The 23,831-nt window shown below is 37.0% G+C and overlaps 2 protein-coding genes across 3 annotated transcripts; one reads left to right on the top strand and one right to left on the bottom strand.

Annotated features, from left to right (window-relative positions):
* Positions 1-12,571: 12,571 nt before the first annotated feature.
* On the bottom strand, positions 12,572-13,164 carry C14H11orf71 (chromosome 14 C11orf71 homolog). The gene has a single exon (XM_019753341.3). The coding sequence runs from the start codon at positions 13,005-13,007 to the stop codon at positions 12,654-12,656; it is 354 nt and encodes a 117-aa protein (XP_019608900.3). The 5' UTR covers positions 13,008-13,164; the 3' UTR covers positions 12,572-12,653.
* Positions 13,165-13,167: 3 nt separating this feature from the next.
* Positions 13,168-23,537, top strand: RBM7 (RNA binding motif protein 7). Of its 2 annotated transcripts, none has more exons than XM_019753339.3 (5): positions 13,168-13,432; positions 14,447-14,609; positions 15,219-15,306; positions 17,946-17,985; positions 19,982-23,537. In XM_019753339.3, the coding sequence occupies exons 1-5, from the start codon at positions 13,337-13,339 to the stop codon at positions 20,339-20,341; spliced, it is 747 nt and encodes a 248-aa protein (XP_019608898.1). In that variant the 5' UTR covers positions 13,168-13,336; the 3' UTR covers positions 20,342-23,537. The 2 variants fall into 2 exon arrangements, with proteins under 2 accessions (XP_019608898.1, XP_019608897.1); XM_019753338.3 differs by having other exon boundaries at positions 13,225-13,432; positions 17,946-18,036.
* Positions 23,538-23,831: the final 294 nt, after the last annotated feature.

Genomic DNA, 23,831 nt, shown 5'->3' with positions numbered 1-23,831 from the left:
AAGTCTCAAAATGGTTGCTCACTTGCCCAGGTTTACATATCTGGTTAATTTAAAAGGAAATAGTTGAAAAGTATTTGAATTGAAGAGTTAACATAATGAGAGTTACATTTTTAAAAGATGGCTGATATCGATGTGGAAAATGGGTTGAAATGGCACAAGAGTAGGACTAGAAAGAAGAGTTTGAAGGTTATTGCAGTACCGTAGACAGGATATGATATGCCTTGGACTAGAGTGGTAACAGTAGACAGAGTCAAAGTCCTCATGTAGATGAGGTAGACTAGACTTGGTATTGACTAAAGGTAGTAGAGCGAAGGTGCCAAAGATGATTGTCAGGTTTCTGATATGAGCAACTGAATAGATAGTGGTGGTTCAGCCCCCAAGATGGCCCCAGTGATCCTCGTCTCCTGGCATTCACACCTTTGGGTAGTATCCCCTTCCACACTGAATCATGGCTAGCCTGTGTGAACAACAGAATCCTGATGAAGCAACGGTGTTTACTTCATGAGGCTGAGTCATGAAAGACATCACAGCTTCCTCCTTGCTCTCTGTCAGATTACCTGCTCTGGAGGAAGCCAGCCTCTATGTTGGAAGCACACTCAAGCAGCTCTAAGAAGCTGTACGGAGAAGTCCATGTGGGGATATACGGAGGTGTCCTACCAACAGGCAGCACCAACTTGCCAGCCATATGAATTAGTTATCTTGGAAGGGGATCTTCCCTGCCCATTTGTGCCCTCAGGTGACTGCAGCCCTGGCTAACTTCTTGACTTCATACTCATGCCAGACTTTGAGCCAGAATCACTCAGCTAAGCTAATTGCAATTCTTGATCCACAGAAACTGTGAGACAATAAATGTTTTAAGACACTAGATTTTGCAGCAATTTGTTTCATAGCAATAGATAACTAATTCAGAATTAGTGCCAGGTTTGGGTTTTTTGAAGGAGGGGTGATGAATTTGGCTTGGGCATGTTTAGTTTAAGTTGTCACCTAAATGGAGATATTGAGGCAACAGTTATACATAAATGTCTGAAGCTCAGAAGAGAGCTGGACTTAGGGATTTAAATTTGGGAGTCCTTAGCATATGGATGGTATTTGAAACCAAGAAAGAGTGTGAAGAAACAGAAGAGAAGAGAACAGGGAAGGATTCTGGGAGGAAATGGTAGCTGGGTTAAATGATGATATATGACTGGGGCTTGGCCTAGAAAAGGAGTTGGTGATATAAGCTGGGGTGGTGGGAGGGTAAATCCAAGGGCATTCGGGAAGTTAGGATATAAGCAAACTACTTTGTGGGGAGTGGTGTCCATTGGACTTGAGGATACTGCGTTTCTAACTATCTTCTCCCTGAACAGTAAAGTCTTCAGTCCATACATGTCCCCCTTGCAAAGGCCATCGCTGGTATAGTGTTAAAGGATGAATGAAATTAAAACATAAGTATAACACAATATTTGTGGTTAATAAAAGACACACATACAGCAAAACAGTCTTTTGCAGACGGAAAAAATTAGAATTAGCAATAGCAAAGGAATTGGCAGTATATTCTGTACCTCCTCAAGCCTTCTTTTACTAGCCAAGTGGTTTGAGAAATATGTAGTCTACTCAGCTGACTCTTCCATTTCTCTCTGTGTCATGGTTGGTACGTTGTGTCTATATTATATATAAAGCTTTGATATTTATATATGTAATGATACATAAAAAGCGGCATAGAAAATACCTGGAAAGACTTCAGATATGAGTTAGAATATAAGAATATAATAAGAAGTACAGCGGTAGTAATCAGAAAAAAATATGTATAGATATTTACAGGTACTCTCTACTATTAGATTAGCACGAAAGGCAAGGGTCTACATACACAATCCCTGTGTTCAATAGTGAAGAGGAATATGTTTTCTTTTCTGGCCATAGACATGTGAAAAAGGATTAACTCAGCTACCTGACTTCTGAAATTTAATGGATGTATTTATGGAAGAATATTAGAGGTGACTGGTCTTGGTTCAAAAATGCTAAATTTCCGTAACCTGGACTATGTTTTCAAAAATTCAAGATGCATTTAGCAAAGCAAGGAAAAATAAATTCAGGCTGCTAGCTTGGCAGCTGGTCTGGATACAGTATTTTGCTCTGTTTACTCTGTCAGGAAGCCAGTTCCATTTGATTAAATTCTGAAATTAGAATGCATGCACTCTGAAAGATACCAAGCAGCTTCATGCTTTTACCCGTATGGAAAATGTGATTAAGGAAATGAACTCAACGGCTGTAGCATCAGAAGAGATCAATGCAACAGCTGTATTCAACTAGGCTCAATGGGCTAGACCTTTACTTTATTAAAATGGATGGCTTTAGCATAGAAACTGTGTCCACATCACAGACTGCCATATTGCTCTGAACTCAGGCTGAGAAAGGAGCCAAGTGGAACTGCCATAGAATATTGTGGCAGCAGTGCAAATGCAGATCCACTCTCACACCACAAAGCTAAAATTTAGCCAAAAGGAGAGAAAATTAAAGAATTTATATGCAGTCTTTCCACATCAACATATTGTATTATGTTCAAAATTGCCAGCATGTCCCAATTTGGCAAGTTTTACAGAATTCCACCACAGTAATCTTGAAATTCTCTGTGAGGTGGCAACATCTTTTGCTTTGCCTGAAATGAAGTAGGCCATTAAAAATAATTTACATGTGAGATACTAGCAAGAGTTCAAATATAACCAGATAATACAGACAAAAAATAAAACAAAACAAAATCTCGTTGTGTTCATTGAACCAGTTAATGGATAGAAAGTAAGGATTTTATTGGAAAATACTTAAACTGGCACTTGTGATTGTCAAATCTTCACTTTGGCCATATAGGCGTGTTAATAAATTGAAAAACTGAAATGGAATTGAAGTATTATCATTGTACCTGTGAAGCACAGACGACGTGGAGGGAATGGGATCTAAGAAATGCTGACCCAGAGAACTGTCAGGTAAGACTTCCTCTAACGGCAGTGCATTGATGTGGACACTATGCTCTAGGATCTAATCTTCAGGCTTCATACATCAAGGAGCTCTTTGTGAGGGCCTCCAAATGTGATCAGATTCCCTGGGACTGTTTTATGTTAATCAAACTCACTAAAAGCTAATACATAAAGAAGCATGCCAATAATCATGGGACTTGGAATGCTCAGGTGAGCTGATGAGTACTTTCTTTCTTAAGACATGCTATATAGATGTTTGCTTGGTCAGCTGGAAGCCAGAGTGAGGAAAGCTAATGGATCTCACTTGTCAGTTTTATCAGGCTCCATATCCATCTCTACAGATTAGATGTTGGTGTCCTCACATTGGGGCACACTTTTCCTTCAACAGGAGAAAAGCTGGCAAATACTTACCTAGTAGATTGCTTTTAAAGAAATACCACATAAGCTATTATTTCTGTTAATGCAATCTTTGTTTGATAGGGTTTAAGACAAATGATTCAGCAGAACTAACACATTTGTTCTTTAGCCTACACTATACCTAGTCCCTGGCTGTATCACCTCTATACGTCATCGATGATTACAGTTGTGCTTAACGACATTTTGGTTAACAACAGACTGAATATTGAGGGCAGTCCTGTAAGATTATAATGGAGCTGAAAAATGCCTATCACCTAGTAACGTGATATCCAGCCTAATGTCCTAGCACAATGCATCACTCACATGTTTGTGGTGATGCTGGTGTAAACAAACTACTGCGCTGCCTGTTGTATAAAAGTATAGCACATACAATTATGTACAGTACATAATACTCGATGATAATAAATGACAATGCTACTGGTTTATATATCTACTATACTATACTTTTATTGCTATTTTAGAGTATTTTTTTCTACTTATTGAAAAATGTTTGCTGTAAAACAGTATGCCATAATATGCCAGCAGAAGCCTCATATACGAGGTAGGACAATTAAGTTCCCGAAGTCATCCTAGAAAAAGTGCTACATATCTCATTAATGAATATCACTATAGTCACCTTCGAAGTACTCCCCTTGGGAAGCTATGCACCAATGCCAGCACCTAGTCTACCCTTCAGAGCAATTTTGGAACTCTTTTTCTGGAATGGCCATCAGAGCTGTCGTTGTATTATCCCTGATGTCCTGAATGTCATCAAAATGTCTTCCTTTCAACATTTCCTTTATCTTTGGGTAAAGAAAGAAGTCATTGGGGGTCAGATCAGGTGAGTAGAGAGGGTGTTCCAATACAGTTATTTGTTTACTGGCTAAAAACTCCCTCACAGACAGTGCCATGTGAGCTGGTGCATTGTCATAATGCAAGAGCCATGAATTGTTGGCGAAAAGTTCAGGTCATCTAACTTTTTCATGCAGCCTTTTCAGCACTTCCAAATAGAAAACTTGGTTAACCAGTTGGTACAAATTCATAATGAATAATCGCTCTGGTATCAAAGAAGGTTAGCAACATCGTTGCAACAAGTTCTTGAGCTGAATTGTCAGACCTCGTCTCTTGTGTTTTATCACTTGATTGCACCATTTTCTCCCAATTTAATTTATTTTGTAGAGTAACACGCCCAACAGGCTTGTAGCCTAGCCCGTGTGTGTAGTAGGCGATACCACCTAGGTTTGTGTAACTGCATGCTGTGATGTTCGTACTACAACGAAATCGCCTGACAATGAATCTTGCAGAGCATATCCCTGTTGTTAAGCGGGGTGTGACTGCATTTTGAAATGCACTACTAGGAGAACAATGCAAGAACTGATTGATTTATGTTAAGTAGTTAAAAATACTAATTGAAGGTAATATGATTAAAGAATAAAGAGGAACAATGGCCTTATTAAAATATTTTACAGATGATTTAAATTTTTTAAAAATATTTTCTGATAAAAATAATTTTACAAATTCAGAAAAATATAATCAGCATATACTTCAAATCACACAAAATGCCACAACCAAAAATAACATTTTGGCAAAATTACTTGTAGAATTTTCTATACATATTTTGTTCCTATAGGTTAGAGTATATAATACATACAATTTTATATCCAGTTTTTGTCATATATAACATGTCATTTTAACACAATATCACACAAATTCCTACGTTACTAAAACTCCATATTTAATGGTAACTGAATATGTATATCCCACTAAAAGGCATTGAAATTTAGTTTTGTTTTTAAACATGTGCTGGCAAAATCAAGTGGAGAAAATAAGTTAGCTACAGAAAAGTATGTGTAGTATAATACCATTTATATCGTTTTAAAACAGGTAAAACAATTCCATGTTATTCTTAGAGATATACTAGGGATACACATGTAATGAAAGTAATTTTAAAAGATAAAGCAGGGAATGCAAAACACCAAATTCAGGACAGTGATTACATCAGGTGGGAAGAAGTGATGTGAGCACAGGTTATCAAAATAGAGTAAACAGAAGGGATTTTAAGAGTGGAACAGTATTTTAAGTTGGGTGCTAAGTACACAGGTATTGGTTGCACTTTAGTTGCATTGTTTTGTATACATTATTGTATAATGCTTAATATATATTTATAACATTATTGTATAATGCTTAATAACATTATTGTATAATGTTATTGTTGTAGAAACAATAACAAAAAACTGCAAGCCACAGAAAACCCTACTCTAGATTTGGCTACCAGCTGCCAGTATTACAGCATAGTCACTGAGTTACGGGCTCTGAGGCCAGGTTGCCTGATCAAATCTGAATCCCTACTCCACCACTAGTTTTGTGCACTCAGATAGTTACTAAAATTCTCTGCGAACTAAGTCATGCAGATCAAATCCAGCCGTTTGCCTTTTTTTTTTTTTTTTTTTTTTACAGCCTTCCATCTAAGAATGGTTCGTACATTTTTAAGTGGTTGGAAGACCTGCCTTTGACTACTGTTATCAAACTATAAATGGCTTTGGAAGTTAGCTTTTTCTGCAGGCTTGATTATATTTCTCAATGAATTAAACCTAAAGCTATAAGGCATAACAGTGCTTACATACCAAACATACTGTGGTAAAGTTATTTCAGCAACTGACATTGTTTGAATCACAAGTAATCTCAAGCTGGTTAATATACTTCTGTATGTACTGTTATTAACTTAAAAAGCAAGATCTCCATACTCAAACTATAGTTCCAACAGCATCTTTTGGACCTGGATGTAGATACCAAAAAAAAAAAAAAAAAAAAAAATTCCATCGCAAAAATCCACCTTTTTTTAATGTTGAAAATAAACATTTATCTCACGTTTTCTGAGGGTCAGGCATCTGGAAACAGCTTAGCTGAGTGGCTTTGGCTCAGGGTCTCATATGGTCACAGTCAAGATATCAATTGGGGCTGCTGTCACATGAAGGCCTGAGTGGGGCTAGAGGATCCTCTTCCAAGATGGTTTACTCATGTCCCTGGCAAGTTGTGCTGGTTGTTCACAGGAGGCCACAGTTTCTTGCCACATAAATCTCTTCCTAGGGTTGCTTGAGTGTCCCCGTGGGATGGCTGCCTGGGCTCCAGAGGACGAACTGTAGCTTAGGAGACTCCAGAGACACACAGGAAGAGACTGAGTTGTGTAGTCTCGGGGCCAGGGTCAGAGGACAGCCGCCATTGGGGGGCGTGGGCACTATCCCCCCCCAACCCCCCACCCCGTCTCAAACATCCATTTAACTGCACAGTTGAGGGGTTTCCATCTAAATTTCAATTGGAAGCCATTAAACTGCTATGTACCAACATGCTAAATGGCAAGTATTCAAAAGAATAGATTTTGTATAAATGCCTTCCAATGAATATGCTCAGTTAAAACCATGTGCTCATGGACTAGTATCAGTATTTGGCAGTACCTATGAAAAGAAAATTTCAGACTTTTCAAAGATAAAATACATAAAATCTCATTAAAAATCAGCATTAACAGATGAACATGTGCCATTGATTTTGATAGGGAACACTAACTTTGAACCGCAGTTAAGCAACATGTTATTCTCCAAAAAAGTATTAATAGTACTAGCATTACAAAAAAAAATTGTGTATTTTAAAATTCATCAACACAAGTTTTGTGGAAATGTGTTTTCTCTCTTGTTATATAAGTACCTACATAATACCAATTTTTCCTCTTGGACTACAAAGTCTAATATATTTACTATCTGACTTTTTACAGAAAAAGTTTGTCAACCCATCATAAATAATTGTGAGGATTAAATAAAATAGCTCTTCTGAAAGTGATTAGTAGCAACCTGACATGTAGTAAGCACTCATTTTTTTTCTTTACCCATCATCTATTTTGGATATATAATTTCCATATTTTTTTATTATGCATAGGGAAAGTTCTAAATGCATTAAACATTTATGTGCATAAATATTTGTCCACAGCTTGGATTAGGAGCTATCTTTAGGTTATGTTCCCAGAGGCAGATTGATTTCAAATTGAAGTAAACCTTTAAACAGAACTTGAATTGTCTTCCATTACACTTAGTATCTGTCAAGGCAACTGGATCATTTTAGACCAAAGAGACTACAATTCCTGCCCTTGCCTTCCTGGAATATTCCATTTTTGGATTTTGACTCCAAAGAGAGACAGCCTATCTGTGACATTCATTCATTTATTTAGCAGGAATTCATTAAATATCCACTTGTTGGGTACTTGGTAGGTACAAATATAAATTGAGATGAGTCACCTGTCCCCAGGGAGCTTCAATGTAGTAGGGGAGATAAGACATAGATTATACCTCAATTCCTGGAGTTAGGTGTGAAGTCTCACCCCAAATATATGAACATATTATGAGGTAAGAGGCTTCAAGGAAAGGAAAACTGAGGTGTTGTTATAGATGATAGTTGCTAGGTAGACAGAATATCAGATATTCATCACACTTTTCCAGCTCTGTGAGTCAACAGAGCCCATTTTTGCTTAACCTTATTAAAATGGGTGTATCCATTGCAATGCAAAGAACTTTGACCAATCTAGGGGGCAGAAAATGAGGACAAGCAGTTTAGTTCAAGGGCCTAGGAAAGGCACAGACACAGAGGCAGAAAAGAGCTGTAACCAACAGGGGAAATCGTGAATAGGAAAGAGGGCTGGCAATATAGTTTGGTCAGGTTATGGAAAGTCTGTTTATGGAGTGCGTAATTTTTTACAGTTGCATTGCTTCAGTTACTCTCAGGTCTTTGCGAAGCTGAAGGCAATTATTCTTCTCTGATTTAGAAGTGTATTTGAAGTAGGGCTGCATTCAGATATTCCAGTGAGATAATAGTGAAGCAAACCATTATTTAAAAAAAACAAAGAACAAAACACATTGCATTATTAGCATGCTTAAGAAATAGTTGCATCTGCCTGTATTCATCAGGATTGTTCCTAATGGTTTTCATTAGCAACAATGCCAGCCTTGATCCTCAGTGGCTGGGGAATCTGCAGCTGCATGCTTGCCTCCCTTCTCCCACCCACTCACCAAAGACATTGATGGGTACCAGTCATCATGTTGAATAAAGATGGGGTTGAACCTTTCTAAACCGTAACATAGGAAACCCACCAATTTGCCTTACTAATAACATTCTGAAAACTAAATACTGCCAGACTAAAAATCCATCTCTAATAACTGAAGTGGGGAGCAAATGGCGCTTTTTAAGTAGACAGCATTTCTAATTGTTTCTGTGGAACTGAGATTCCTCAGGAAGATAGGTAGCATGCAAAATATTAAAGTTATGGACAAATACACTTGTGAAACACTAGCTAAAATCCAAATCGCTTCTTTTTCTAAAGGAATTATCAGAAACTTTAACATATTATTACAAATTATGACTCCCTATGCATCACTTTCAAATTTATTGACCTCTTGCCTTTTTTTTCAAAGATGAATTTTTAAAAAAAACTTTTTATTGGGGAATAGGGTGTTTCTCCGGGGCCCATCAGCTCCAAGGCATTGTCCTTTGATCTAGTTGTGGAGGGCGCAGCTCAACTCCAAGTCTAGTCGCCATTTTCAATCTTTAGTTGTGTGTGGGGAAGGGGGGGGCGCAGCCCACCATCCCATGCAGGAATTGAACCGGCAACCTTGTTGTTGAGAGCTTGTGCTCTAACCAACTGAGCCATTTGGCCATCCCCTCTTGCCTTTTTCCAGAGGAGTATCTTGTATTTCCAGTGGAGGTTCCGTGGCATATACAATGGGAAACACTGGGGTGGTAATTACGTGATCAGAGACATGTTTTAGGCTCATTAGTCTGGAATCTATGTACATTTAGGATGTAGAGAGACAGAGGCAAACAAAACAGGCTAAATGTCCAGGAAAATAAAGTTCAGGTGATAAAAGTGATTATAGAAACAACATAAATACACTGTGGAGATATATGGGCAGGACTTACAATTGAATGGAAATCGGTAATGGGCACAGGTAATAGGTGGTATGGAGTCATAGGTGTTCGAACTTATACATTTGGTTTGCTAGGAAAATGAGGATACTTTTTATGGACATTGGGAAGAAAAATGCAGCAGAGTGGGATCTGGATAGATTCACTAACGGAATGAAAGACATACAATTAATTTTGCTTGCCAGAGAGTTGAGCCTTTGACCATTACAAGTGTACTTACCCTTCCTTCCAGTAGGTCTGTTCTCCCGCCTTTCTTTTCATCCTTCCAAGTTACCCCTCTTACAGTTAGCCTTATAACCAAATCTTGCTACTAATGGAAACAATCTCATTGGCTTCCTTTTTTTCTATATCCCAAATGGGCATTGTTTTAAAAAGTTTTAGTGCTAATGAGTAGAGGAAGTAAATATTCTAATGCTGGTCTGTTGCTTAGTATGATATAATAAATAAGGGGCAATAAAATAAATATGGAAGTTACAATGTTTTTCTAAAAACACACAGTATTAATTCTTTGGAATTTTTTTTTTGTATTACTCTTAGAAAATTCATCTATATTGGAATAACATCATGCTACACTTAACCACTGACATTAAATAAAAATTCATTTTGTATATTAACATACAGATTTTTAATAAAGTGGACTGCTCTTGGGAAAAGTTATCCTTGCTTCATGTAATTTCATTGAAAGGGGTTTATATTGGTTCTTGCTTCCACAATAGAGTCTATGTGACTCTAGGAGCACAATGTAAATTGGACACTAGTGCAGATGTTAAGAACAGGGAGAATTTAGACATTCATTACATAAAATGATGGCGCATTTATGTCAACAAGTTTCTACTCTTGTCAAATAAAACACACTTGAGTTTCTTTTTCACACCATTTACTTTTCTGGCACATATGCACATATTCAGTCAAAGCCCTACTCCTGATGACGCCATGCCAGAAGAAACAGAAATGCAGTCACTCCCACTGTGTCCTCCCTTCCTCTTGTGTACTTTTATGCTAGATTTTCATTTCTTTGCTGACAAATCTCAGCCTTCTTTCCCTGAAGCTAAGGAACATGCTTCAAAGCCATATTTAATACTGTATCCTCTGCTAGGGTTATATAATCCGACCCATCTGCCTAATACAGCCCTATTTATGCCTGTTGCCCCACCTTAATTGATAATATCCTCTTCCACTCTGGTGTCCTGGGTTGCACAGTAAATATGGTCATCCTATGTATTATAACTCATTTTTCTCTTCTCATCCTCCAAGTCTCCATTTCCAATTTTAACCATTTATTTTTTAAAGGATAGAATTATAGGTTAAATGGGAAAGAACTGAAGAAGTCAGCAAGTCCTATTTCACAGGATTTGACAGGATTTTCAGCCTCTTCTGAAGGTGGGGCAGTTAATTCATTACCTTGTGAGGTGGTATTTTCCACTATTAGACATCTCTAAGTTTTATGAAAATCCTTACCTTCAGCCTTAATTCTATTATTCCTTCCCAGTTTAAAACTCTTAGAATATAGGTTTGGGATTCCCTTCTCAACCACAGATTATCATAATGCCCAGCCTAAGGAATCCACTATATAGTATTATGAATTAACATCTTTTTAGAGATCTAGAATACTAGTTATATACTATTTTTGGGAGAATTGAGAAAATAGTCACTCAAATAATTATTTGGGTTCCATGGTTCCAAGGAGGAACCTGGGTTGAAAGGCTGCAAGGTTCTATCATTTACCTGCTGTATGACCTTGAAAAGTTTACTTCATCTTTTTGTGCCTATGTTTCTCAGAGGAAAAAAAAAGTATAATACCTCTCTTATGGGCTGTTTTGAGAATTAAATGACATATATAAAGCTCCATAAAAGCAGAGACCTTATCTAGCTTCTTCACAACTTTATTCTTAGTGCCTTGCACAGGTAGTAGCAGGCCAAGTTCTCAACAAATACCTAAATAAACATTGAATAAAAGCCCTTAGCACATTGTGTTACACATAGCACTCAATAAAAGGTAGCTATTATTTTCTTTCAAACATTTTTCCTATGACCTGACTTCTAGAACTCTTACTATAGTCATCACTCTTATGGAAGCTCCGTGGTTTATCAACATTCTTCTTAAGATGTAGTTCTAGTAATTCAGTTCTGTGTGGTACCTGTGCTGTCTGAACATAATTACAGACAAGAGTCCATCGCGAAAAAGCTAGTCTACTTGCTTACATAAAGAGGTGGCACTTGCAAAATCACTAACTTCTCCTTAATACCAGCCTTTAAACCTTGGGGGAATGTATGGTTGGGAAAACAAAAATGTATTAGCCAGTAAGGAGTGATCAGCCAGGGAACAGAAGAACCAGCGAGCGCAGTATTATGGAAAACCACTGAAAGCAGTGCTTATTATCACCTCACCTAATAACAGTCCCGTGTGGTGATTACCTATTACTGGCCTCTCCATCTACAGTATACATGTTGGTCTCCTTGATGGCACGACTGTGTCAAGTTCCTCCACAGTGCTTACCACAGAGAAGATCTAATGTTTCCATGTTTTGTTAATTTTGGGAGAATAGATTCTGATTAAGGAAGCTGAGATTGAATGCACGTAATAAAATAACCAATAAAAGTATAAAAATTCATTTGGAGCCTTTGACAAAGAAAGAAATGTAAATTGGTTTGATAATTTGAAAGAGTAGCAAGGTTTAAGTTTTTTTTTGTTTTTGTTTTTAGTATGGTTAAGGTTGAAGATTGTAGATATTCCTAAAGAAAAAGTGGAGGGAGATGGAAAACGGAAGAGGGTAAATGTTAAAAACAAGGTAATAGGATTATTGGGCCATAGGAGGAAAGATAAACCAGGGTAATAAATTGCAGCATTTCCTTTTCACCAACAGAAGTACAGGTAAAGGGAACAGTCTGAGGTAGAAAGGCAGGCAGTTAAGGAAGCTCAATTACAAGTCTCAAGGTAGGAGAATCTGCCAGGAACGGGAGGTAAGACTTGTGGGAAGCAGAAATTTGGATCCATTGTTTGAACGCAGTGCACAGAGGGTGAATAAAAGGACTGCTGACCTCTGGGAAGGGTGGTGCCACTGGCGCAGCTTTGTGACCACCTAAGGAAAAAAATCTCTTCCACCTCTTCCTGAACTAATCATTCTGGCCGCTTAAAACCATCTGAGTTCAGCAACAGTAACATTTTCCTTTGTGCTAGGCTATATTAACAGGATTCCTAAGTTTTTTAATATTAAAACAAAAATACACCCCTCTAAAAATAAGACTGCGGCTGCATCAAGAAAGGATTTTAGAGAGGCCTTGTTAACGAGCTAATTAACTGGAGGAGGGAGGTGTTCATTTTAAGACGAAAACCTCCAAATGCAATCAAATGCTGTTGCAGCCGCTTCTTAGGGGATCGAGTTTAACCCCAGGGGTCGGGTAGGGTGAGAATCTCGCTTGACAGTTTCGGATCCGCCCCTCAGGGTCCCTTCCCTTTATAAAGTGCGTTGGTCTCCAGCTGCCACCCGTCGCCCGCCGGCTCTCGGTCCCAACGCTGGGCCGCACCGCCTGCCGGGGAGTAGGTTCTGGACGAACGGCTTCGGGCCAGGTAACGAGAAAGCTGTCTCCAGAGAACATTGCCAACGCTAAGGCCGACCGGCTGAAGTCGCCGTGGTAAGAGCCGTAGGCCACTCTGTTTCCTTGATCGCCGGCAGACATGGACACATAATTTAGGGCCATCTTCAAATACTACCCGCTGTGTTTGTGATGTCCCTCAGTCAAAGTAGGCCCTCCGCCGCTCCACAGATCAATTCAGCCCGTCTCGGACACCGGGACCAAATACACCGCGACCCATAACCAGAGTCGCAGCGGATCATGAAGCCGCCTTTGAGCGTTCTCCTCGCGAGCATGCGCAGTGCGTCAGCGCACGTCGACGCCGACCGAGAGCGAGCGTGATTGACGTTTACGTCAGTGACGCCTGGGAGCGCGAGGACGTAGGTTTCAGAGAGTGCGCAGTAGGTGCATTGGCGACGACCCTTAGGCCTTTTTTGGGAGGGGGCGACGCTGAGATGGGGGCGGCGGCAGCGGAAGCGGATCGCACTCTCTTTGTGGGCAACCTTGAAACTAAAGTGACCGAGGAGCTCCTTTTCGAGCTTTTCCACCAGGTAAGCGGCTGGGATCAGACTTTTCTTTTCGTTTTCCGGTCTCTTGGGGGCGGCCCATCGCTCCTCCTGGCTTTTTTCGCGCAAGCTTGGCTATCAGTCCAGGCATCCGACAGGTGGGCCGGTTGAGGCTGAAGGTCGCACTTAGAAAGGCGTTCGCTGGGTGTCGCCTTATTTTTAAAAAACCTAGTTAGTTCATGCCAAAGTGAGGACTAAAGGTGGTGGAGGGATACTCAGTGAAGCGTTCCCGACATAAATATTCAGGGGTCCTAAAGGGACATAATACATGTGGGTTCGTCTTTAAGCAGTGTTTCTGGTTTCTTTCTAAGTTAATTAAAAATTTTTAAAATTACAGTTAACATGCACTATCATTAGTTTCAGGTGTACAGCATAGTGATTAGACATTTAAATAGAGTAGTGTTTTATTTCTATTCTTCCTTCTTGCATCTTCCCCTTAGGATACTTTGTCTTTGATTTATCTGATTGACAAATTATATTTCAGTTTCTTAGTATCTGTTTTCCACTTAAGTTTCTTATAAAATTGCAACATTAAAATAGACTCAAATACTCCGTAGAAAAGCAGCACTGTGTTTCTGTATTAAAATGTGTTAAAAATTCTAAGTAGTCTGTACCCTCCAGTTCCATCCTTCCACAACTGATGTTTGATTAATCGATACAAAAGTGAATTTTTGGTTCAAGAAAACCACTTTTTCTTGTTTCTAATACACTTTAGTTTCCATGGAGTGGGAAAGTGATGGATGTTGGTCACCTTGCTGAAGTCATAAAGTGCTGAGAAATGTAAATTCTGTGATTGTGTTTCTAGTTCCTCATGGACTCCCTTCCCTAAATAAATTAATCTAATCTTCAGTTATATCTGAGTACCTTTGTTCTAATCGAGGTGGGAATCTGTGTTTATTTTTTAGAATTCCTGATTATATTTGTTATTTTTAAACTTTGTAAAATTCGAGTGTTTTCCTGAAATTGCCTTATTTAAATTGTAAACTTTTTTTTCTATAGGCTGGGCCAGTAATAAAAGTGAAAATTCCAAAAGATAAGGATGGTAAACCAAAACAATTTGCATTTGTGAATTTCAAGCATGAAGTATCTGTTCCTTATGCAATGAATCTACTTAATGGAATCAAACTTTTTGGAAGGCCCATCAAAATTCAGTTTAGATCCGGTAACTATTCAGTGATATTTTGTTCGGGAAAAGGGATTATTTGCTGCTTTGTTTGTTTTTAATTTTATTATTCAGTTTTAAAGAATCTGTTTCGGGTGAAAATACTTTGAGCTTTGTGAATAGTAAATAGTACCCCTGAAGATGGGTAACATTGACAGCATGGGTTTTGAAAGTTGTAATTTTAGAACTGAGTTTATATTGTTAGAAAGACTTGGGTTTGGATTCAGGTTCTGAAGGGAGCAAGGATTATTTTCCGAAAATACTCTTCCTGGCTGCTTTGTAATTTACTTTTATAAATTTTGATTCTTGATCATGTGAGGATGAAATTTCATGTATCCAGTCTTACAATTTAGTGTGAGGATCAGAATATTATGGCCAGAATGGATATTTATACATTGGATATTACCTTATTCGGGACCGTTTGTTTTTGATATATGTGTTATTAAACACTTAGAATTTTTACTCTGATGAAACTGTAAAGCAGTCTGCTAAAATTTGAGTTTTTCTCTTTTAGCCTATATGTACCTTTTTGGAGTGATTTAGGGTGGGGGAGACACTTTCAAATTAAATTTTCTATCAAGAAGAATTTTTCAAATGATTTCATTTTAGGAAGTAGCCATGCCTCACAGGATGTTAGTTTGTCATATCCCCAGCATCATGTTGGAAATTCAAGCCCCACCTCCACATCTCCTAGCAGGTAATATTTCTCAGCTATTGTTAAAGTCATTTGTAAGGAATGTTTTTTAGGTAGTGATCTCAATGCATGAGTGATTGGTTTTCTTCTTTATGTTCCTACCTCTTTATTCTTCTATATTATTTTCTATGTTAAATTACAACTGATCTTAGCCAAAAGGCTTAGAAGTGATATGTTGAATTATAGTTACATATGCATCTATTCTAAGGGGACTATAGACATACACATTATATATAGTACCCTTAAAATAGATACATGTATAACTATGTTTATGTTCATTTGCAGAAACATATATATATATATATATATAACTGAAACAAAATTTCTCAAAGCATTCCTTACCCTGATTACTTGCAGGAAACTCAGTTTTCCCTGTTACTTTCTTTTAAAAATTCAAATTAGTTTTATGACCACTAATTGGTTGTTATTGGCAGCTTAAAAATACCTATTAGTAAGCAAGCTACTGGACTAAGAATTCTATAGAGGTGGATTCTAGGTCTGCCTCTACCAATTGTAAAATCTTGAGCCTGGTCCTATCCTTCCATTTGTAAGGGAAAAGAAGTTGAATTAAATAATCTCTAAAATCCGTTCCAGTCCCTGAGGGTTAGAAAAGAGACCATGTGAATATTTACTTAATCTTATTTAAGTAAATGAAATTGGGGAGGCTGATATTTTACCAGGGATAGTTTTTTTCCTGGTATATCCATAGAACTATTTATCAATCATAATAGGCTTCATTCAAGAAAGTTAAATACCTGTCATATGTCGGGGTTTTTGTTACCAAGGTTTTGCATTTATGATCTCATTTATTCCTCACAGCAGTCTTATGAGGTAGGGAAGATTATTATCTCTTCTTTGTATATGAGGAATGGAGGTTAACTTGCTCAAGTCGAACTGCTCCTAAGCAGTGGGCAGGGGTCCAAACCCAGGCAGTGTGATCAAGTCCAGCTTATGATATGCGTGCTGCCTAATGGAGCTTAAAGTTTAGATGACTACCTGTTTAATTACTACAATAAGTTCTCAAACGAAGGAGTAGAAAGTGCTTGGAGAAAGTTTTAACAAGGAGAGAAGATATAAATGAATGAGGACCTGAAAGAGTACATTGTACCTAGATCATAATGAATGAGAAATGGAGAGTAGTGGATGATATTGGTGAATTAGATAGAGGCTGGATGATACAGTCTTTCTTATAGGCTATAATCTGGATTTTGGAATTTTACCCTAAGAACTGTAGGGAGACATTGAAATGTTTTCAGTAGCGTAGTAATAGGAACAGGTTTGTATTTTAAAGAACTGGTTGCAGTGGGAGAATGGATTGGAAGGACAAGGGTGAAAATAGACCAGTTAGGAAGCTCTTGGTATTAAGGTATTGGTATTAGTATGTAGCAAGATAGCAAGGAAATTAATCGGGGTTAGGTTGCTGATTTGGATTAGGGTAGTGCCAAGAGCTGGAGAGAAATGGATGGATATGAAAAGATATTGGAAGGTAAAATTGTAACAAAGCAATAGTGTAAAAAAGGTACCTGCTTAGCATCCTTTCTTACCAGCTGAAATTAATTGTGTTTACAAATTTCTTAGTACAGTTGAAATTTGGAGCATCTCCATCCACTTTTATGGAAACTTGAAAGGTATCTTAGGTGGAGGAAAAAAGCTTTTAACCCCCACTTAGAATTTCTTGGGGAAAAAATATGCAAGTAAGTACTTTAGTTTTAATCAAAGCCTAGAGTGTACATTATTTTCATACAAGTAAAATTACAGTTTTTACTGCCTTCACATACAGATATGTCACTGATTTAAGAAAACTCAAAAAGATCTAAACTATAAGCAAATTAATTGATAATTTGATTTCAAGGGCATATTTTAAAATAAAATTACAACATTTTCTAAGTGAGATTTTCTGTGCAGCAAGTTACCTCTTTCGCAACTGAGGAGTAAGGTATAACTTCTTAAAATTAATATTCCATTTATGTTGCAGACCCCTAATTCCTTACTCTTCAAAACCTGTTTTTTTTCCTGTCTCAGTGTGTGTCTGCCTAGTTGCTCAAGCTAAAAAATCTAGATTTTATTTTTTATTTCTTCTGTCCCTCATCTGTCATATGTAATTGGTCAAATCCTTTTCATTTTAGTTCTCAATCTAGGCCTTTGCACTAGCCCAGGCATTGACGATTTTTTTTCCATAAAGGACCAGATAGTTAATATTCTACACATTGCAGGCCATACAGTTTCTTTCTCTGCCATTGTAGCGCTACATAGATAATACAAAAACAAGAAAGCATGGCCATGTTCCACTAAAACTGTTTACAAGGACGATTTGGCCCACAGGCTATGGTTTGCTCACCTCTGCATTAGTCTTTCCCTCAGGTGGAATGTTCTTCCTCCAGGTAAAATATTCAGCTCTCGCTTCAAATGTCTCTTTAAAAAGGCCATCCCTGACCAGCCAAGCTAACCTAGAATCCTTTATCTCTCTCTTGCTCTTTAGTCATTCAGTATATCACTTATGAGCTTACTTAGCACCTCCATGAAAGCAGGTAACCTTGTTTGTCTTGTTCTTTTCTACCTTTGAGAGTTATGTCTTGCTTATTGGTATGTGGTAAATACTTGTTCAATAAATGATTATATGTTGGTTTTCTTATTTTTTGCAGGTATGAAAGGACTGTGGATAACATGACTCCGTCAACGCAAGTAAATCAGAGATCTTTCTCTTCTCCAGAAAATTTTCAGAGACAAGCAGTAGTACGTTGATTTTTTTCAACTTGAGTTGCTTAAAAAAAAAATTACACTTAGTTAAAATGTTCAGACAATTCTTTTTAATTTTTATTTATTTTTTATTATTGGGGGATATTGGGGAACAGTGTGTTTTTCCAGGATGTCAAGTCATTTTTTCAATCTAGTTTTGGGGGGTGCAGCTCAGCTCCAAATTAAGTCGTTTTCAATCTGGTTGTAGAGGGCACAGCTCACTGGTCCACGTGGGACTCGAACTGGCAACCTTAGTGTTATGAGCACCATGCTCTAACCGCTGAGCCAACCAGCTGCCCACCAGTGGCTCTGCTCCAACCTCAAACCTGTTATTTCTCATGGGCCCATGTGGGAATGGAACCCGCGACCTTGGTGGTATGAGCACCAGGCTCTAACCACTGAGCAAATCGCCCACCAGTGGCTCAGCTCCAAGCTCAAGCCATTGTTTTCAATCTAATTGTGGAGAGTGCAGTTCACTGGCCCATGTAGGAATCGAACTGGCAACCTTGTTGTTAAGAGCTCACGCTCTAACCAACAGAACCATCCGGCTGCCCCTGTTCAGATAATTCTTAACTTCTTAAATTTTGGTTTGACTTGCATGATCTTTGTAGATCTTTGTAGATTTTAGTTTTCACTGGCATGAAATATATATTTAAAGATTGAAGATAGGTAGAAGAACTGCATTTAACATTTGTATTTTTCAACCATTGTTGGGGTGGTGTTTGTGTGTGTATGTGTTCCAAATATTGGAAATTCATTCTCTGATATTCTTGGAACTTATGCTGAGTGACTTTTTAATCATATATTCTCCTTAATTTTTAATACTTTAATATACTGGAGTCTTTTAGACCAGCTCCCTCTTTAATGTTCCATTTTTCTATAATATCACCATAAGATTAAGCTTAAAATTTTAGGTATATTTTACTGTTGCATGTTTGTTTCCTTCCAGTTGTCAAGTCTTTCATTTTTTTCTTTTCTTTTTTTTTACATTTATTTTATTTTCTTTGCCCAAATTACAATCTTGGCTTGTGGTTCCTAGGCTTTTGAATTTCATAGGTCTACAAAATAAAAATATAAGAGTGGAATATAGTAAAGTTAAGAGCTATATAAAAGGATGCCAACTTTTACCTACATATTGTTTCTTTATTTCATTTTACTGTATGCCATTAAAGAAAGTCATCTTTGGCTAATATCTAGCCACAGATAGAATTTGGGAACCACTATTCTAGTCAGTCACTACTTGTCTCCATTTTTTCCTCACTAGTCCATCCCACACACCATTTCAGAATTAATATTATAACTCTGTTTTGCTTCTTTCCCTGGCAATTTGAGTTTTCATTGTTTGCAAGATAAAGTCAGAGTTCTCGAGCCTGCTTAGTAGGCACTTCAGTCGTTTGATTCCAGTAAAGCTTCTTAGTCTTACCATCCATTCACTATGAGATCTATAACCTGTGTCAGCCAGAATTTACTTGGTAGTCTATTAACCCATTCTGTGTTTCCCTGTTACTTTTGTTTGTGCAATTTCTTTTCCTTTGCATACTTCCCCCCCGCAAAAAAATATTTTCCTTAGAATATTCCATTCATACTTTTAATACTCAGATCATATGCCACCTTCATGAAGCCTTTCCTAATAATACTGAGCTCATGGCTGTTTATGTTCATCCCACAGTGATTCACATTATAGTCATTTTGTATGACTTCTTCCCTTCTAAGTTGCATTCCTGAGGGCAAGGAGTAGTAGTTAAATGTACACCAATCTTGTAGGTGTACATTGGGATGAATGAAGCTATTGTACTACTTTTAGTTATGTTTAACTTAAGATTCCTCTAGGCAAGAGTGATTTTGCTTTTCCATCATTATCTGATTAACTGTGACCAAATATCTATTGGCTTTGATATCTGTAAATATTTACAGTTAACATTTTCTCTTTCTCTTCCCTCAGATGAACAATGTTTTGAGACAGATGTCATATAGTGGGAAATACGGTTCTCCACATCTCGATCAGTCAGGATTTTCCCCATCAGTTCAGTCACATAATCATACTTTTAACCAGTCTTCGAGCTCTCAGTGGCGCCAAGATACACCTTCATCACAGCGTCAAGTCAGACAGAATTCTCATCCGTACTTAGCAGATAGACATTACAACCGTGAACAGCGTTACACTGATCATGGGTCTGACCATCATTACCGAGGAAGCAGAGATGATTTCTTCTATGAAGATAGGAATCACGATGGCTGGGGCCATGACTATGATAACAGAAGAGACAGTAGAGCTGGAAAATGGCATTCATCTCGACACTAACAAGTGTTCAAAGGACATTGTTTTTATAGGGTCATTCTAGGCCATTTCCGCTAGCTTGGTCTGGGAATGTTTTGTTAAAACTGTACAGAGGACCTTTACAAGTTGCTACATTTCTTTATAAAAATTTTAAAACCTATAGCTATAGTCTAATAGAAATGAGAAGAATTGTGGTTCTAGTTTTTACATTAATAACCTTTCACCTCAGGGTTTTATGAAGAGGAAAGGGTTTTATGCAAAAGAAGTGCCACAATTACTAATTGTTTTAGACAATTGAGGGAGGTTTGTATTATGGACTGGTTGCATTGTAAAGCAAATATTTTCATTATCTGTTATCTTTTTTGCAAGAACCTGCTTGTTAGTGAATCAGATTTTGGTGTATGTAATGGAAAACATTCAAGTTAGTGTAAGCCTGTACATGCTATTTCATTCTAAAATTTTAGAATTTCCTTATTAAATCATGTTTGATGTATGACTGAAGTCACTCAGGAAGTTAAATTTCTCTAAATGTATTTTTTAACATTAAAAATACAGTGTTAATGTAAAACCCTCCTTTTCAGGAACAGCAGAAATCTAAATATACAGTCCGATAAAATGGTAAAATGGTTTACTGGAAGTATACTTATTTGGAAAAAGTTTCACAAAGCCTTTAAGTGCTGCCTCTATCACTCAAACTTTAAAAATTTACCATTTTCAAAGTGCCCAGCGCATGTGTAGAAGGGCACATTTTATGAGGATTGTACAGGTTGCCTTTTTAGTTGAACGTTTGAAAGAGTTTAGTCTTAAACACTTTAGATTTAAACATTTTTTAAATCTTGTTTAACAAAACTTTTATGTGTGAAGATACTGTTTTCCTTTCGTTGTAGAACTTGTTTATAAAAATTCATTCCTTGAAATATTTGGATCCTTTTTAATATTAACTACAGCATTTGTACTGTTACTTTTTAATATATTGAAAACAAAAAGGAGGGGTGTGTCTTATTTTTTTGATGTCATGATAGAAACGTACACAAAAAGTTAGCACCATACTTTTATTCAGTGATTTCCTGCTGTTAAGAATGTCTGTTCTTTAGAGTATCTTGAAATACACCTTTTGTACATACTGAATTTAATATTTTAGAATCAGATTTTCAGTGACACATGGATTATAGTTGTAAGCATTGTAAGCTAATTTAATCTCCCTGGTCTCTAGGAGTTTATGTACATTCAGGTTTTCTCTGTTTATAAATGCATATCATTTTTCTCTTTAGGTAAATGGAGCTATCCAACTACTCAACATAGAGCATTAAGATCAAAACTGTTTACTTAAGCAGTTTAATACAAGGATTTGTTTCCAAATGAGCCTGTTACTTTCAGGTATCTGATATAAAAATTTATTCAGTAGCATTTGTAGATATTAACAAAAATTAATACTGCTTTATTGCCACTTATTTGTGGTTCAATTTCTTTCGTATTGATTCACAGGTGATCCTGATTCAGAATATTTTTTTTAATGGCTTTGAGGGCACCTCTTGTGAAGTTCCAATGAATCTCTTTCACTTCGGTCTAACCCAGTTGAAAGTAACCAAACTAAATGTACTGTGTAAAGGGGTAGAAAAAGACAGCATCAAAGAATTGAATACAGTTGGTAAGACAATTCACCTAGGTATTGTGAGCTACAGCAGTAGAATGGAGGAGACTGTGGGAGGGCAGTTTTCCCAGAGTGTGTTCCAGAGTGTGCAAAGTAAGGTTCTGTAATCAAAGGTTTGGTAAACATTATGTATTAGCACTGTCACTTTCTAGTAGAGAATGACAAAGAACAGCACCACAAAGCTGCTGACAAGTACTATAGTAAAGAAAGCTGTTTATACTTAACCTTGTATTTCCCAAACTTATTTGACCCTTATTTTATCCTTTTATACATAACACACATTAAGATCCTCTCAAAGAATCTTTGACTCCACCCTTCCCCATCCAATCAACCATAAACTTTCTATACCACTTTCTGATTATGTTCAGGCCCATGCTCCTTATGTCAACAGCCACCATCCTAGAGTGGGCAACCATCTCAACAGGATTATGCCAACAGCACTCTAATGTTTAAGTACGGATTTATGTATTCCCATAGTACCCTGTATTTCTCTTGTCATAGCCTTTATATATTTTAATATTCTTTTTATTTGTAGCTCTAGGTAGCTCAAAGGCAGAGACCATATCTATTCACCCCTGGATTCACAGTATCCAGTGCCTGGCTTGCATGTATATCTATCTAGGTAGATACATTTATAGATATCTATCTATATATATAGATATATATGACGATAAATTTTTGACGAATGAATGAACACATCAAATTAATTAAAAAAGGCTTCAACATAGAAAACTTTTTAAAAAATAGATTTTCTAACCCTGAGCCATTATTGCATCCTATTATTAAAACTATCACAATATATTGTGCCTTTAATATACTCTAGAATTCTATTTTTCAATTTTTTTTATTTTTTTATTTTTTGCTTAAAATATTTATTTCTCACAGCTCTTGAGGCTGGGAAATCCAAATCAAGGTGCTTGCCAGCTCCCTGGTGAGGTATCTCTTGTGCAGATGGCTGCCTCCTCACTGTGCCCTCACATGGTAGAGCTATTTTTTAAATTTTAAAGACGTTTTGGATCTGTATTCATGAGGTATTCTTTTAAATATATCTTAGTTTGGTTTTGGAATTAGTGGTTCTAGTTTTGTAGAATGAGTTGATAAGCTTATATTTTTTTAATGCGCTGGTAAAAATTTGAATAATATATGGATTATCTGTTTCTTTAAGACTTGTTGAACTCATTTATAAAACTATCAGCGTCTTAGAAGTAACTCATTCCCATCTCAGTTTCCTTTATGGTTATTGATCTATTTGGGTTTTCTACTTTCTCAGGAGTCAAATTGGATAATTTATATCTTTCTAAAAAAGTCAGCCATTTCCTCTGTCTTTCAGATTAATTGTTAGAGTTGTATGTAGTATTTATAATTTCTATAAAACTGTAGTTTATCTCAAGTTACAGCTTTAGTTCCTGATATATCTTACCTTTCCTCCCAGACCCTGATTTGCTAGAGGCTGTGCTGTTTATAAATTTACGTTTATATATGTATAAGTCTGACACTGTATTGTTTTTGTTAAAACAGATTCTCTTTTAAGAAGATTTAAATAAATCTTAACGTATTTTTCCATTATCATTCCTGTAGCTCTTCGTTCCATTGTGTATATCCATTTATCTGGTATTCTGCTTGAAGAATTTTTTTTGATATTTTTTATAGTGCAGGCTTACTGGTGATGAATTATTTTAGCTTTTGTATGTCTGAAAAAGTTTTTCACCTTCATTTTTGAAATATATATGTTTTTTGCTGGGTATAGAATTCTAAGTTGACAGGTTTTTTTCTTTCAGTACTATAAAAATGTGATCCCACTGTCCTCTCACTTGCATTTTTTCCTATAAGAAATCTGTCATGTACATAATGTGTTATTTTTCT

Source organism: Rhinolophus sinicus, chromosome 14 (assembly GCF_057876585.1).
Source record: "Rhinolophus sinicus isolate RSI-liver-muscle chromosome 14, RSI-T2T, whole genome shotgun sequence".
Lineage (NCBI taxonomy): Eukaryota > Metazoa > Chordata > Mammalia > Chiroptera > Rhinolophidae > Rhinolophus > Rhinolophus sinicus.
The sequence above is the reverse complement of the archived record's forward strand: the minus strand, read 5'-3'. Positions and strand labels throughout refer to the sequence as shown.

What these genes read in the sequence shown, in the direction of transcription:
- C14H11orf71 (XM_019753341.3), bottom strand. Translation starts at nt 13,007, where the DNA reads ATGGCCCTAAATTATGTGTCCATGTCTGCCGGCGATCAAGGAAACAGA.
- RBM7 (XM_019753338.3), top strand. Translation starts at nt 13,337, where the DNA reads ATGGGGGCGGCGGCAGCGGAAGCGGATCGCACTCTCTTTGTGGGCAAC. An exon ending in CAAAATTCAGTTTAGATCCG is followed by an intron (nt 14,610 to 15,218) that starts GTAACTATTCAG and finishes ATTTCATTTTAG; the next exon opens with GAAGTAGCCATGCCTCACAG. An exon ending in ACCTCCACATCTCCTAGCAG is followed by an intron (nt 15,307 to 17,945) that starts GTAATATTTCTC and finishes TATTTTTTGCAG; the next exon opens with GTATGAAAGGACTGTGGATA.